Source organism: Heterodontus francisci, chromosome 19 (genome assembly GCF_036365525.1).
Source record: "Heterodontus francisci isolate sHetFra1 chromosome 19, sHetFra1.hap1, whole genome shotgun sequence".
In the NCBI taxonomy this organism is placed as follows: domain Eukaryota; kingdom Metazoa; phylum Chordata; class Chondrichthyes; order Heterodontiformes; family Heterodontidae; genus Heterodontus; species Heterodontus francisci.
In genome coordinates, this window is record NC_090389.1 from 76,334,195 (window position 1) to 76,348,354 (window position 14,160).

The 14,160-nt window shown below is 41.1% G+C and overlaps 1 protein-coding gene across 1 annotated transcript in view; it reads right to left on the reverse strand.

Moving 5' to 3' along the window:
* slc38a3a (solute carrier family 38 member 3a) overlaps positions 1-14,160 on the reverse strand; it is a 144,482-nt gene that overhangs the window by 35,660 nt on the left and 94,662 nt on the right. The window contains exons 9-14 of the mRNA XM_068052033.1: positions 13,622-13,680; positions 12,657-12,821; positions 12,218-12,297; positions 10,472-10,572; positions 8,072-8,196; positions 5,543-5,687 (exon numbers count right to left, since the gene is read on the reverse strand). Coding sequence (XP_067908134.1) covers positions 5,543-5,687; positions 8,072-8,196; positions 10,472-10,572; positions 12,218-12,297; positions 12,657-12,821; positions 13,622-13,680 — 675 coding nt within the window. The remainder of the gene's footprint in view (positions 1-5,542; positions 5,688-8,071; positions 8,197-10,471; positions 10,573-12,217; positions 12,298-12,656; positions 12,822-13,621; positions 13,681-14,160) is intronic.

Sequence of the window (14,160 nt, forward strand, 5' to 3'; positions counted from 1 at the left end):
CACTCCTATAGAATCATAGAATGGTTACAGCACAGAAGGAAGCCATTCAGCCCGTTGAGTCCATGCTGATGCTCTGCAAGGGCAATTCAGCTAGTCCCACCCCCTGGCTGTTTCCCCATAACCCTGCACAGTTTTTTTTATTTTCAGTTGCTTATCCAATTCCCCTGGGAAAGACACAGTGAATGTGCCTCCACCACACTCTCAGACAGAGCATTCCAGATCCTAGCCACTCACTGCATAAAAAAATGTTTTCCCCAATGTCATCTTTGCTTCTTTTGCCAATCACTTTAAATCTGTGTCCTCTGATTCTTGACCCTACCGCTAATAGGAAAAGTTTCTATCCACTCTGTCTGGACACTCATGATTTTGAACTCCTCTATCAAATCACCTCTCAACCTTCTAGGCTCTAAGGAGAACAACCCCAGTTTTTCTAATCTGTTCATGTAACTGAAGTCCCTCATATTTGAGGGGAGGCGGTGGCATAGTGGTAATTTCACTAGACTAGTAATGTCATTTGACTAGTAAACCAGAGGCCCAGGCAAATACTCTAAGGACATGGGTCCAAATCCCACCACAGCAGATAGTGAAATTTGAATTCAATTAATAAATCTGGAATAAAATGTCTAATGGTGACCATGAAACCATTGTCAATTGTTGTAAAAACCCATCTGGTTCACCAATGTCCTTTAGGGAAGGAAATCTGCTGTCCTTACCTGATCTGGCCAACATGTGACTCCAGACCCACAGCAATGTGGTTGACTCTTAAATGCCTTCTGAAATGGCCCAGCAAGCCACTCAGTTATATCAAAAGGCTACAGCAGATCAAGAAGGCAGCTCACCACCAACTTCTCAAGAGCAATGAGGGATGGGCAATAAATGTTGGCCTAGCCAGCGACATTCATGAACAAAAACAAAACCTGGAACCATTTTCATAAATCTTTTCTGCACCCTCTCTAAAGCCTTCACATCCTTCCTAAAGTGTGATGCTCAGAATTGGACACAAAGTTGAGGCTGAACTACAGATTTATAAAGGTTCATCATTACTTCCTTGCTTTTGTCCTTCATGGCGCGATTTATAAAGCCCAGGATCCTGCATGCTTATTAACCACTTTCTCAACCTCCCCTGCCATCTTCAATAATTTATGCACATATACCCCCCGCCCCCACCCCAGGTCTCTTTGTTCCTGCACCCCTGAAGAATTGTATGCTTTAGTTTATATTGCCTCTCCTCATTCTTCAAAATGTATCACTTCACTCTTCTCTGCATTGAATTTCATCCGCCAGTGTCCACCCATTCCACCAGCCTGACTGTGTCCTCTTGAAGTCTAACACTACACTCCTCACAGTTCACAATACTTCAAAGTTTTGTGTCAACTGCAAATTTTGAAATTATGCCTTGTACACCTAAATCTAGGTCATTAATATTGATCAAGAAAAGCAGTGGTCCTAGAACCGACCCCTGGGGACCCCCACTGTATACCTTCTTGATAAAAGATCAACCCAAATCCCTGAGTTGATCTGAAATGTTTACCCAGCAATAAAAAGGAGCATAGCAAAAGACCAAGTCAGCACTATCCTGAATCTCTAATCTGACACCGATGCTTGACTCCACTTAACCTATCCTGAAAGAGTCTGTAAAGCGTGCTTTCTTCCGAGTTGGGTTTTGTACAAGCTTGCAGAAGAAACAACTTGACCTGAATCCTTGCTCTGAACAGCGTAAAACTTTACCGAAGTGCGTGTAAAACCTGACCCAACATTGCAGCCCAGCAGTTGAAAGACACAGCACAGTTTGACCTGAAGCTCTGACTCCCACTGGTCCAACTGGCAAATAATTGTGGACTTGTGTAACAGGAAATTGAATAATTAGGGTTCTATCGTAAACCTCCGAGCTTTTAGCCACAGTTTTTTTTAAAATTAGCAATAAGGCCTGGGTTTCAGGGGAGTGCTTGGTGTCTTAAATAGAAGTTGCTCCTGGCTTGCAGTTTTACTTCCAAATAAATTTCAGGGAACCTGGGGACAAGGGATGTGCGCTAAATAAATATAACAAGTCACACTGCAATAGTATGTAAATTGATCTTCACTGCGATTGCTGCCTCAAGGCTCTGGCCTCAGATTGGCCCGATCCACTTTCACTAATAATAAACATGCTGACACTTGCTTCACTATCAGCCTGTGAATTCAATGGCATGTTACCCTGGTCAAGGTCACACAGTACACAAGCAGACGTTCAGAGAATGTCAGGGATAGTGAACATAGTTTGGATGTGTTTGGAAAGGCACGGCCTAACTCTGATAGTGTGGACTAAAATGGCCCCACTCTCTCTCCTCCAAGTAAAAAACCTCATCTGTTTCAGACAAAAACATGAAGGATAGTGGATAGTGGATGCGCTGGTTATGATTTTCCAGAATTCCTTAGATTCAGGAATGGTCCTGTCAGATTGGAAGTTGGCAACTGTTATGCTGCTTTTCAAGAAAGGAGGTAGAGAGAAAACAGGGAACTACAGGCCTGTTAGCCTAACATCAGTCATTCGGAAGATGCTGGAAACTATTATTAAAGAAGTCTTAACATTGCACTTGGAAAAGCATAGTGTGATTAGAACAAGTCAGCAAGGTTTTACTGAAGGGTGATCCTGTTTGACAAATTCATTAGTTTTTTGAGGATGTAACTAGTAGGGTAGATAAAGGGGAACTGGTAGATGTAGTGTACCTGGATTTTCAAAAGTGCCACATAAAAGATTAATAGGCTAGATAAGGGCTCATAGTGTTGAGGTAATATATTAGCATGGATAGAGGATTGGTTAACAGACAAGAAGCAGAGAGTAGGCAGAAATGGGGCATTTTCAAGTTGGCAGGCAGTGAATAGTGGGGTGCCGCAAGGATCAGTGCTGGGGCCTCAGCTATTTACACTCTATATTAATGACTTGGATGAAGAGAAAGAGTTTAATGTATCTAAGTTTGCTGATGATACAAAGTTCAGTGGAAAGATAAGCTGCAGGGGGGATGTAGAGGGGCTGCAAAGAGATATAAACAGGTTAAGTGAGTGGGCAACAAGATGGCAAATGGAGTATAATGTAGGGAAGTGTGAAGTTGTTCACTTTGGTCGTAAAAATAGAAGTTAACAGGTGCAGCAGGCTATTAGGAAGACAAATGGCATGTTGGCCTTTATTGCAAGGGGATTGGAGTACAGGAATAAAGAAGACCTACTAAAATTTTATAGGGCTTTGATGAGACCGCACCTGGAATATTGTGTGTAGTTTTGGTCTCCACATTTAAGAAAGGATATACTTGCACTGGAGACAGTGCAGCCAAGATTTACTAAATTGGTCCCTGGGATGAGGGGGTTGTCCTCTGATGAGAGGCTGAGTAAATTGGGTCTATATTCTCTGGAGTTTAGAAGAATGAGAGGTGACTAATTGAGACATACATGATTCTGAAAGGGCTTAATAGGGTAGATGCTGAGAGATTGTTCCCACTGGTCAGGGAATCTAGAACATGGGGACACAGTCTCAGGATAAGGGGTCAATCATTCAGGACTGAGATGAGGAGAAATTACTTCACTCAAAGGGTTGTGAATCTTTGGAATTCTCTGCCCCAAGGGGTTGTGGATGCTCCATCATTGAATACATTTAAGGCTGGGATAGATAGATTTTTGGTCTTGCAGGGAATCAATGGGTATGGGGAGCAGGCAGGAAAGTGGAATTGAAGCCCAAGATCAACCAAGATTGTATTGAATGGCAGAGCAGGCTCAATGGGCCACATGGTTTACATCAGTTCCTATTTCTTGCGTTCTTGTGCGCAAAAGGTAAAGTGCGTACCACCTGCATGTGGATTTACTTACATTGTAAAATTTGTGGTATCAAAAGAGTTGCTCCAAGGACTGGCTTACAATCAAGTCATGACAAATATTGCTTCATACAGTTCTTATGCAGGGAAGAGATGCATCAATGTGAGCAAGCACAGTTACAAAGACATGCTACACAATAATGTAGTGATGGGAAGACACAGCTTATTACAGTAGGATAGGAGGAGTACGATTTGTCAAGTTGCTGAAATAAATTTAAGTAAAACTAGAGGTTAAAGTGGACGTCTCCCATCCCTCCCTCCACTCCCCCGCGCCCCCCTCCCCCCACCCACACCCCTACACACTTTGTCCTATTTCCCCACCCCACTAATTAATTCTGCCTTGAAGTAAGGCTGGACCTCCTGTGTTGAGCCATCAACTGGCCAGGAGCTGCTCCAGGACAAAGGAAAGTGAGATAAGTATTTGGTTAGAAAGGGCCTCGAGATGCCTGCAAGCTGGACGGTTCCAGATCAATGCAGTACATTGTCTACTTCAATGAACCTATGGCCCACAGAAAGAGAAAAGAAAGAAATTGCATTTATATAGCACCTTTCACAACCTCAGGACATTCCAAAGCGGTTTACAGCCAATGAAGTACTGTTGAAGTGTAGTCACTGTTGCAATGTAGAAAATGCAGCAGCCAATTTGTGCACAGCAAGGTACCACTACAGCGCTGTTTTAGTGATGTTGGTTGTCAGGTACATATTGGCCAGAACACTGGGGTGAACCCCCTGCTTGACTTCGGAATAGTGCCATGGAATTGTTTATGTCTACCTAACAGGGCAGAATAGGCCTCGGTTTACCGTCTCATCTGAAAGACAGCACTCCCTCATTACTGCACTGAAGTGCCAGCTTGAGTTATGCTTATCAACTCTCTAGAACAGAATTTTTAATCCGCAACCTGCTGCCTCAGAGGTGAGAATGCTACCACTGTGTGAAGCATATAGCTGAACCAAATTTTTTAACTGTGAATTTATGGAGATAAGGAAACAGTTATCCACTGTGCCACAGAGTAGATAGAGCACCCCAACAACAAAGAGGCTTCCACTGCTTCCCCATAAAAAATACTGAACACCAGGCCAAATTAGCACACCAAGTAGCTGATCTGCTCCCAGGCCTTTGCCAATGCTAATCTGAATCATGAGCATACAAGTTAATTCTCCTGGTTTTCATTCTCTGCTCAGTTCGCCTTCTCATGGACTTCACTATGATAGAGGACTCAGCATGCAGGACTTTGCAGATATTAAACCATGAGCTCCCCTCCATTCCATGGCAAGGCATTTGAGGCTCCACACCAACTGTGCTACTGCCCAGCCCTCTCATTGTTTCATCCACAGAGTTCTCTGACTGAACAAAGAGTATTTTTCATTTGGTGGCAAGCTCCTCTACTGTTCTTAAAGGACTCAGACAAATCGCTCTTTTGATGGGAGTCAATACGGATATCATCACATGTGCACATCATACAGTTCCTTTATTAGCTAGAAACCAGTAGCATTATATATTATATAGCATAGTGTCTACTTTATCAGCATTTACATGGTTTATAAAGGGAACTATAATAAAGGGAGTGAAATCAGTTAGCACTGTTGAGGTGTTAAAGAGAGCCTTTTATATGGTATTTTAGATTAGATATCCTCCGAATTGTTTGATTTTATGACAGGATCACAACACCCCATCACCTAAGTAGCTGCTTCCCACTTACCAATAACTCCAAAGATATCAAGTATGTTTGGTGCAAAGATAACCAGTAAGTTGATCAAGCAAAGGAGACTGATGGCAATGATGATGTGTCTCAACCAGCCAAAGGGTTTGTTATGGAATAGTATTTGCTGGATAGCACGACGCACCTGCAAACAAGCAAAATTACAGAAAGGATTTCAAAAAACTGTAGAAATATATCTTCCAGCATATTCCTTGTCCCTTTTATCCCCGCTCCCCCAGCCTCTCATTTCTGCCTCTGGTCATCATGCCTTCCACCAGTTGTGATGGTGGAACATTGAAGACTGTTGCACTCGCCATGACCATTATGAAATCCATGCCAACCCAGTTCAACTTCCTACCTGGTTTGATTGTATCTACATGTTAAAAATGGTCCCTCTGATGCCAGTCCATTACCAGTCTGGCCCCAGGTTGTTACTAAGGTAGTTGCAATATGGGAAATTCTTCAAGAGTTGTTCTGTGTTTAGTTGCATGTGCTTACCCCAGTGCACAAATTCCCCAAATTTAATAACAATAGTAATTTGGCATGGCGTTGTCTTATATTTCCCATTGAAGCTCTAACACCCTGCACCACAAGGTGCTAGGACATTAGTTTGCTATACTAAGATGTGAAGTTCTTAAAAACTATGCTGACCACAGTTCTCATATCCTTAACCTTTAAACAGTAAATATTTCAATGGTTTGACCATTGTCCTGAATTGTGTACCAATGTATTATCCAGAATGATAGCTTGGAATACAAGCACAGTGACATTTTCACCTTTTCCTGCTTGGCTTCATTGTAGAAAGGGTTTTCCACCAAAACAAATTCCCAATGAGCCTTAAGTTACCTGGCATTACCTAGGAAAATCTAAGGAGCAGAAGATGGAATCAGATTCAGGCATTCCACAGCCTTATTCCCAGTCTTCAAGATTAATCCTACAAGACTAAGACTAAACTTGCATCTCCAGCTGCAATGGTTTGAAAGATGGAACTTGAGCTGGTACTTGGGGTGTGAGTATGGTTTTCGGCAGAACCAGCTGAAGGGGTGATTTTTGCAGGAGTCTTGTGCATTATTACTGATTTTCTCAACACTTAATGTTGGGATCAAAATAAGACACTTGTATGATGAAAGATTAATTACCTTAAACATGAGCTCATTTTCCTCTCTCTGCAGGTTCAATCATACACACCATCAATCCTTGGTGCAGGGCTATGAAGCTGCACCACTGCCTTGTCAATGTGATGAAGGCACCCTCAGGTAGTTATGACCAGTTAGTGCAACCTTATTGCTTCGAATTTGTATAACCAGTTCACTTATTTACCTGTGATGTACTACAATAGAAGTTACTGTTGGCAATATATCTCAATTAACTTAAAAATTATTATCAGAGATTTGGGCAATGCTGGCAATGCCAGATTTATTGCTCATCTCTAGTTGCCTGTGATGTGGTTCTTACCATTTGGCTTCTATCCTGTATGAAGACAGGGATAGAGGCTTGATGGCTGTCCTTCCTCTGGAACTGCTTGGAATTGTTTGTACAACTGAGAAGCTTGCTAAGCCATATTAGAGGGCACTAGAAGTCAACTAGGGAGTGTGGGACTGGAGTCATGTGTAGGCCACACTGGGCAGAGATGGTAACGGTTCTCGTCCCTGAAGGACATAAATGAACCTGTTGAGTTTCTACTCTTGAGCTGGTTGCTTTCATGGTCAATTGTTTCTCTATTAACAAAAGCAGAAATGAGGAATTCGGTGCGAGTACACTTAATAATTTTCTGATAACATTACCAGCAATAATTTCTACCCTTGTATAGTATTGCTTAGCTTTGCTATTCACCAAAGGAAATTGGTCCTCAATGGGATATGTCCCCAAGGTAAATTACAGTATCTTTGCAATAAACTACTCAACTGCAACAACAACTTGTATTTCTATAGCACCTAAACATAATAAAACATCCCAAGAAGCTTCACAGGAGCATTATAAAACAAAATTTGACAGCAAATCACATAAGGAAGTGTTAGGGCAGATGGCCAAAAGCTAAGTTAAAGAGGTTGGTTTTAAGGGGTGTCTAAAAGGAGGAATAACGTGATCACCAGGGATTATCATTATTATATTTAAAAGCTGAAAATTCCAGTGATCCATCTCTTCTGCCAGCATTATATTTCCTTTCGATATTCAGAGACCTAAACAGAGCGTATTACTTTGCTGTGATACATGATAACTGCAGTTTGGATTCTGTGCTGTATAAAGATTGAGAAATGCAATTGTTAACCTTACAGGGAGAACAAAAAAGATCGAAAGTCCAACAGGAAACAAAATGGAGAGTATGAAAGAAACATTTAAAAAAGGAAATAACAAAATGAAAGAGAGAAAAAGTAGTTGCGTTCAGTACCTGGACCACAGATTTTATAGTATGGACCATCAGCTTACAGAAGCCCTTGATCAGTAAATCTACAACTTCACTAACCCCCTATTCTGGTAATGTAAAATAAAACTCTCTGTCTGTCTGCACATACAGATCCTTGCTCTTACCGGGAAGAGTACGATAGGCACAGTGAGGGTTACAGCAATCAGCACAGCTACACGGACACACAGAATCAGAGTATCGAAAGGGTCAATCTTACTGTACGTGTGCAGCATCTCTGGCTCAACTCTGTCTGTAAGGAAGAAACAGAGCATCATACCTGCTGTTCTGTGACAGGAATAGATATATGTGTCAATAGTCGCAGTGAACATCATGTCAATGGAAACAGGCAGTGAACATCTGGTCCTCATTTTTGAATGGGCTCAATGCACTTAATGAAGCTCCAGCTCTAATTTACATATACTTGCAGGAAAAAGCATACTTGCATTTACATAGCGCCTTTCTTGACCTCAGGACGTCCCAAAGCAATTTATAGCCAATGAAGTACTTCTGAAATGTAGGAAATATGGCAGCTAATCAATTTTAGTGATGTTGGTTGAGAGATAAATGTTGGCCAGGATACTGGGGAGAACAATCCTGCTCTTCTTCAAAATATGCCAGGTGATCTTTTGCATCCACCTCTGAGGGGAGACAGGGCCTTGGTTTAATATCTTCTCTGAAAGACAGTACCTCCAACAGTGCAGCACTCCCTCAGTACTGCACTGGGAGTGCCAGCCTGGATTGGTCAAATCCCTGAAGTGGGACCTTGAGCCAGAGGTGAGAGTGCTACCACCTGAGACACAGCTAGCACTGTATAACCTCCCTGCATGAATCAAGTCTTAGAAATTGATAGATTTTTTGTAAAATCAGCTTTGGCACCAACTTAAAATTATAAATTATGGCACAGTTTCAACGGCATAAACTTAAAAATGTTCCCCACATCAATTTTGACTCCAAGCTTCCTACTCATCCCCATGAGTTCTCCACCAGCTGACAGGGCAGGATGGTCCGGATAATGGATTCCTTCACGGTTACTCTCCTGCAGAGAGACCAATCAGCTGATTTTCTTTCCCACCTTTTTGAGACAAAATTCTTGCTTCCATTTGTTGGGTTTGTTTGATGGTCAAGACAAGAGCTATCAGAAATCTGCAAACTACATGAAATGAGTGAGTGTAGGTAACTGACAGCCACGTAACTAAAACTCACTGGAAGTGAGTGAGTACAGGACACAACTATCCTCTGATTGGAAACACAACTGGGGTAAGAATGAGAAAAGGACTGGGAGCTACTTTGGGTCCTCAAAGATGATGAATTGAAGAGGTAGACAGCCATCCTGGGGCTCAAATCTAACTGAGTCACGCATGATCAAGAGATAGAATGTGACTACAGGTCAGCTGAGGCCAGGAGTACAGGAAGTTGTACTGGGATCTCAAATCCAACTGAAATGTGTGCATGAGACAATTGCGCTGGCATTGGCACAAAAGTCAGACATGTCAATGCATGAGGCGACAAGCTGTCCTGCGACCTTGTCAAATGCTCAGACCTGTATTGACAGTGGTCTCAAATTTCATCATCTGCCTTATCACTACTGAAATAAGTTTTAAGAACTTTTGGCTCTGCCAATATGCAGATCCTTTCCTCTTGGCAGAAAGCTCCATTTTGCACACCTCAGTTTAGCCACTGCTTTGGCTCCAAAAATGTGTTAGGAATATATAGCTCGAGTGTAAAAATTCTCACCTAGTTGCCACCGTTCCTCATCTCCTACCATCCTCTGCCAATATAGCCTGGCTGCTGAAATGAATAGCCAAGTACTGTGCAGTAGCTCTGTGGGTTTTGAAGAACAGAGAAACTGCTGTTGTCTATCTCACTCGCCCTGACTAAAAATCACACCTCTGGTGAACTACACAGTCTGAACCACCCAATATAGTCCAAGAGTCAGTGTTGAGCTAAAATGATTGTGGGATAAAGAAACAATCAAAACAGGCAATAAATGAGTCCATACAACACTTTGTGGGAAATTGGAAAATTCTGAGGCAAGGGATGTAACCTGAAGCCTACAGAATCTTAGCCACTGGATCGATGAATATCAAGTTATATTTAATACTGTGAAATTTAAGGTGTTGTTAGAAATAGCAAATATGAATACACATGAGGGACACATAGTTAAATAAATTGCAGTACAAAAGAGGTGGCATGATTCCTAATATTGAATGTTAAGATGTATAAAGATCAGCAGATTACAATATTGGTGAGAGCACTGTTAAATATTTGGTCTAATTTTGATCAGGATATTGATGAAAAGATTTACAAAGATTAAAAATGGTTCAAACAGGCAACAAGAATAACTAATTGATGAGTTATAAAAAGAGACCAAGAAACCCACCCCTGGGAAAACTGGGCAAAAATGATGTGGGGGAAGCTTCATTAACTCTTTATGCTAACTGAGTTAACTTTAATTGCCCTTGTGTTGTTCCTACCTTCATACTTGAGAAGAAATGAGCAAAAGATCTGTACATTTTTGAACTCACCATAAAACGTCAAGTATCCAAAGAGTGCTGCCAGGAAATACATGAGATACATGACCATGATTGAGATGTTGGACACATGCTGCATTTTTTTCTTGGATGGGCTGAAATACAAGTTGTACATTTCAGGCATAAAATACCAAAAAGCATGTGGAATTGTCATTAAAGAAGAAAACTTCTCATATCCCCTCATATGACATCTTACAAGGGAGGTTTAAAAATTTGGGTCTGCCGGAGATACGTTCCTATGTTTAGCAGTAAATGGTCTGAGCATTTCATCTTTCTGACAGTTGATTCACACTAGCCTATGTTTACATATATTTATGTAGCCCAGAGATGTAACAGAAGATCCCCATAGTGATCTGAATCGGATAGTTATGCCGTTCACCTGTTCAAAGGGGGACTTGAGGGATCATTGGTGACATTTTTGATACAAACAGATAAACTGCCAGATTTCACAGTAAGGTGAACATGCAAAATAGCAGTTATGACCAGACTCACTTAATGCAAACAGTTCAACTTATTTTTGATAATGATAGAAAATAAAGAGCAGACCACATTGCTCCGCTTCCGTGGCTTGTCTCACTTAACTTAAAAAAGATGATTTCTTACTTGTTCCTGCAGCATTTCTGATCTCTTAATGTTGGCAAAATCCATCATAGCTTTCTCTTTAAAAATTTGACTGCCTGCACAGAATTGTGTTTTAAAACACCTTCCTTGCCAGCTTATATCCCTGTGAGTGTCCTTTAGGTCTTGTGACTTACAGTCCGACAAAAGGATTCAAAGACTCTCCAAATCAATGAGTACAGTATTTTTGTTAAATTGCTGGGACAGGCCAATGTATTGCTTATTTACAGTCTATGGGAAAATAGCACTGGAGTTAGCTAATTAACATCTTAGCTATCTATTGCCTCAGACTCCATTTATCTCCTTGCATGAATACGCTAAGCGTTAAAACATAACATTAAAAGTAACTCTTATTCCAATTCCTTTCTATGGTAAAATCAAAAAATCCTGACCTGCGACATTTTTATCATGTTCTCTCTTCCATCTCCTTTTAAAAGGGGTAATTAATTTTAGTTTCACTCTTCAAAAATCAGTTATAAAGGGAGCTTTGTTTCTTTTCTCCCTCCCTTCACTTCAAAGACTCATGAAAAAGTGTCTTACACTTTGCCCTTTTTCCCCCAGGATTCCCAGGAAAAAACAGAGCTGTGTCCACTCTCTCTCACCCTTTTGCCCCTAATTCTTGGCTACTGTTCTTTATATTTCAGAGCCCTCCCTACTTCCTGTGTCTTGTATGCCAGGCACCCCATTCTTTGAACTCTCTGTGCCACTAAATTTCTCCATGCAGCCAACTTTCCAGGATTGTAGTAGACTCAACTGCAAGGAAGGCTGTAATAAGCTCACTTCCTGCCATAATTCCTGGCTAGGGCATTCCCCTTGCATGCTCAACAGCTGTGATTTTACTCCCCATTTATTTTATTGGAGTGGGAAATCGCATTCTGACAAGTGGAAAACCCCTAGCCCCTAAGTCTCTCTGCCTGCAAAACCTGCTTTTCTTGTCAAATGCAGATGAAGTTTGAGATGAACCTGAGAAACAGGTCTCAACTGAATCCACACAATGTCATAAACCATGGAAACAAAGCTGGATCATTGAATTTACAATGGCTTCAAAATTCAAAATGCTGGTAGCTCAGCTCCCAAGCAAACATGCCCATTTGCCCAATCAAAAATCCTATTCATACATACTTTTTCAGCTCTGTGTAGATCGGCAGGACCTCTGGATGACAGACAAAGGCAAAGGCCAAGATGGGAATGGTGTATGCAGTCTGCAAATGAGAGTGACAGAACACTGAATTTAAATGAATGAATAAAGAAAATGGGAGATAGATATCTGCAACAGTAGAATCGAATCTATAGATTCCAGCTTAGTTACTCTTTCTCAATTAAGGAAATAAACATTCATTGCCATTATTAAACAATGTATTCTCCACCTTCCTGTGAACAATACTATGGGAAATCCTGTAGCATGTATTAAAAATGCCCTATTCTGTAACAGGGGTTCTTCTCGACTAGGACCTCAAACATGTTCAAAAAAGAAATTTTGAAATGCCTTACACATCAATCCTCTGCATTACAGATTCACAATCTCAAAATATTTTCTTCAGTGGTTTTGCTGATATATTACCTGCGGGTTCATGGTAAACAGCCGTGAGGAGCACTGCTCTTCCGTGATTTTATGAATGTCGCTGATGTTGCAGCTGGCATTCTCGTAGCTGACACTGCCCAAAAAGGAACTGTTTGTATGGACGTTAGTAAATGGGCAGGGAATCCGGAACTTCTTGTAGATCACCTAAAACATCCGCATAAGGATTGAAATTACTATCAGCAACATTAACATATGCACATTTAGAGGATTTGCATTGAATTCTTCTCTGCCATTTTAAGAGAGGTGAATCTGATTAAAGTAAATCTGTTAGATTAACTCACTGAAACATCTGAGAGAGGAATTTAATACAACCACATTAACAATTCACACATCAACCCTATCATGAAATGATTGAAACTCTCTGCTGTAATTGAACCGCAGAGTTCTATTCGACACCTAACGGTTTTGCTTTGAACCACCCAATATTTTCTCCTGGATTAGTCGAGATACTCTCTGTCCCTCCTCAACTTCTACCCGCAATCTTTGTACAAATTGCTTGACCTGCGCTCTTGTGATTTGAGATGTCACCAGAACCCATTTGACTGACTTACAGTTTCTCATATTTATTGCAAATTGCTGGAGGGAATAGGCACTCCATTATTAAATGGTGCAAATTTACAACACTAACAATTGTAAACATGATGAAAACTGACAACTTATTTTAACAATGACTTGTCTCATAATGCTGCTGAAGTTTTTAAGACTGAGATCAATAGATTTTTGTTAAAGGTCTCAAGGGTCTATAGATCAAAGCATGTAAATGGAGTTGAGGTACCAATCAGAATGGCCTAATCCTGTTCCATGAGCCACTTGTGCATTGTCAGATTATCACTGTTCATAGAATAAAATTCTGCATATGCAAAGTCTACTCACTGAGTATTCTCTTTAGATGGAGTTTAGTTCCTGACTTCCATCTACCAAGATGCTGATGTTAGTACACTTACCGCAATTAGAAAGAAAATCATGCAGCTCAGGGAGAAACCACTGGTGTATCCCAGGTAACCTACAATTAAAAGATGCATAGAAAACATTATTCTTCTGAGTGCTAAAACAAACTCGATAGAATTTCATCTGATTTGCCCAGTTAAAATACAGGAAATGAGATGATGGAGTTCTGTTGGGGAATTTTGTTTACCTGAATTGCTACATAAGCTGAAAACATGTGAAAGGCTAGATTTTGTGCACTTGAATGCCCCTCTCAGTAGTCTCTTGGTTCTGTGCTTTTCACTTGAAAATGGTTGGCCACAAACTGCCTGACAGCAGCCATTTCATGTTGAATCTTCCCCCCACATTGTAGCATAAGGCACTGTAGTGACATCACAGGTTCTGTTCCAATTACACTACAAAATGGGGCATTGACTTCACTAAGCAGACTGTTGCCTGAGAGAGAGCAAAGGATAGAGGAAGGAGAAGTGAGGAGGGGGAGAAGGGGAGGAGGAAGGAAGGTCCTACAGATTGTGTCTTTTCCCAGTAGTTTCCCTGG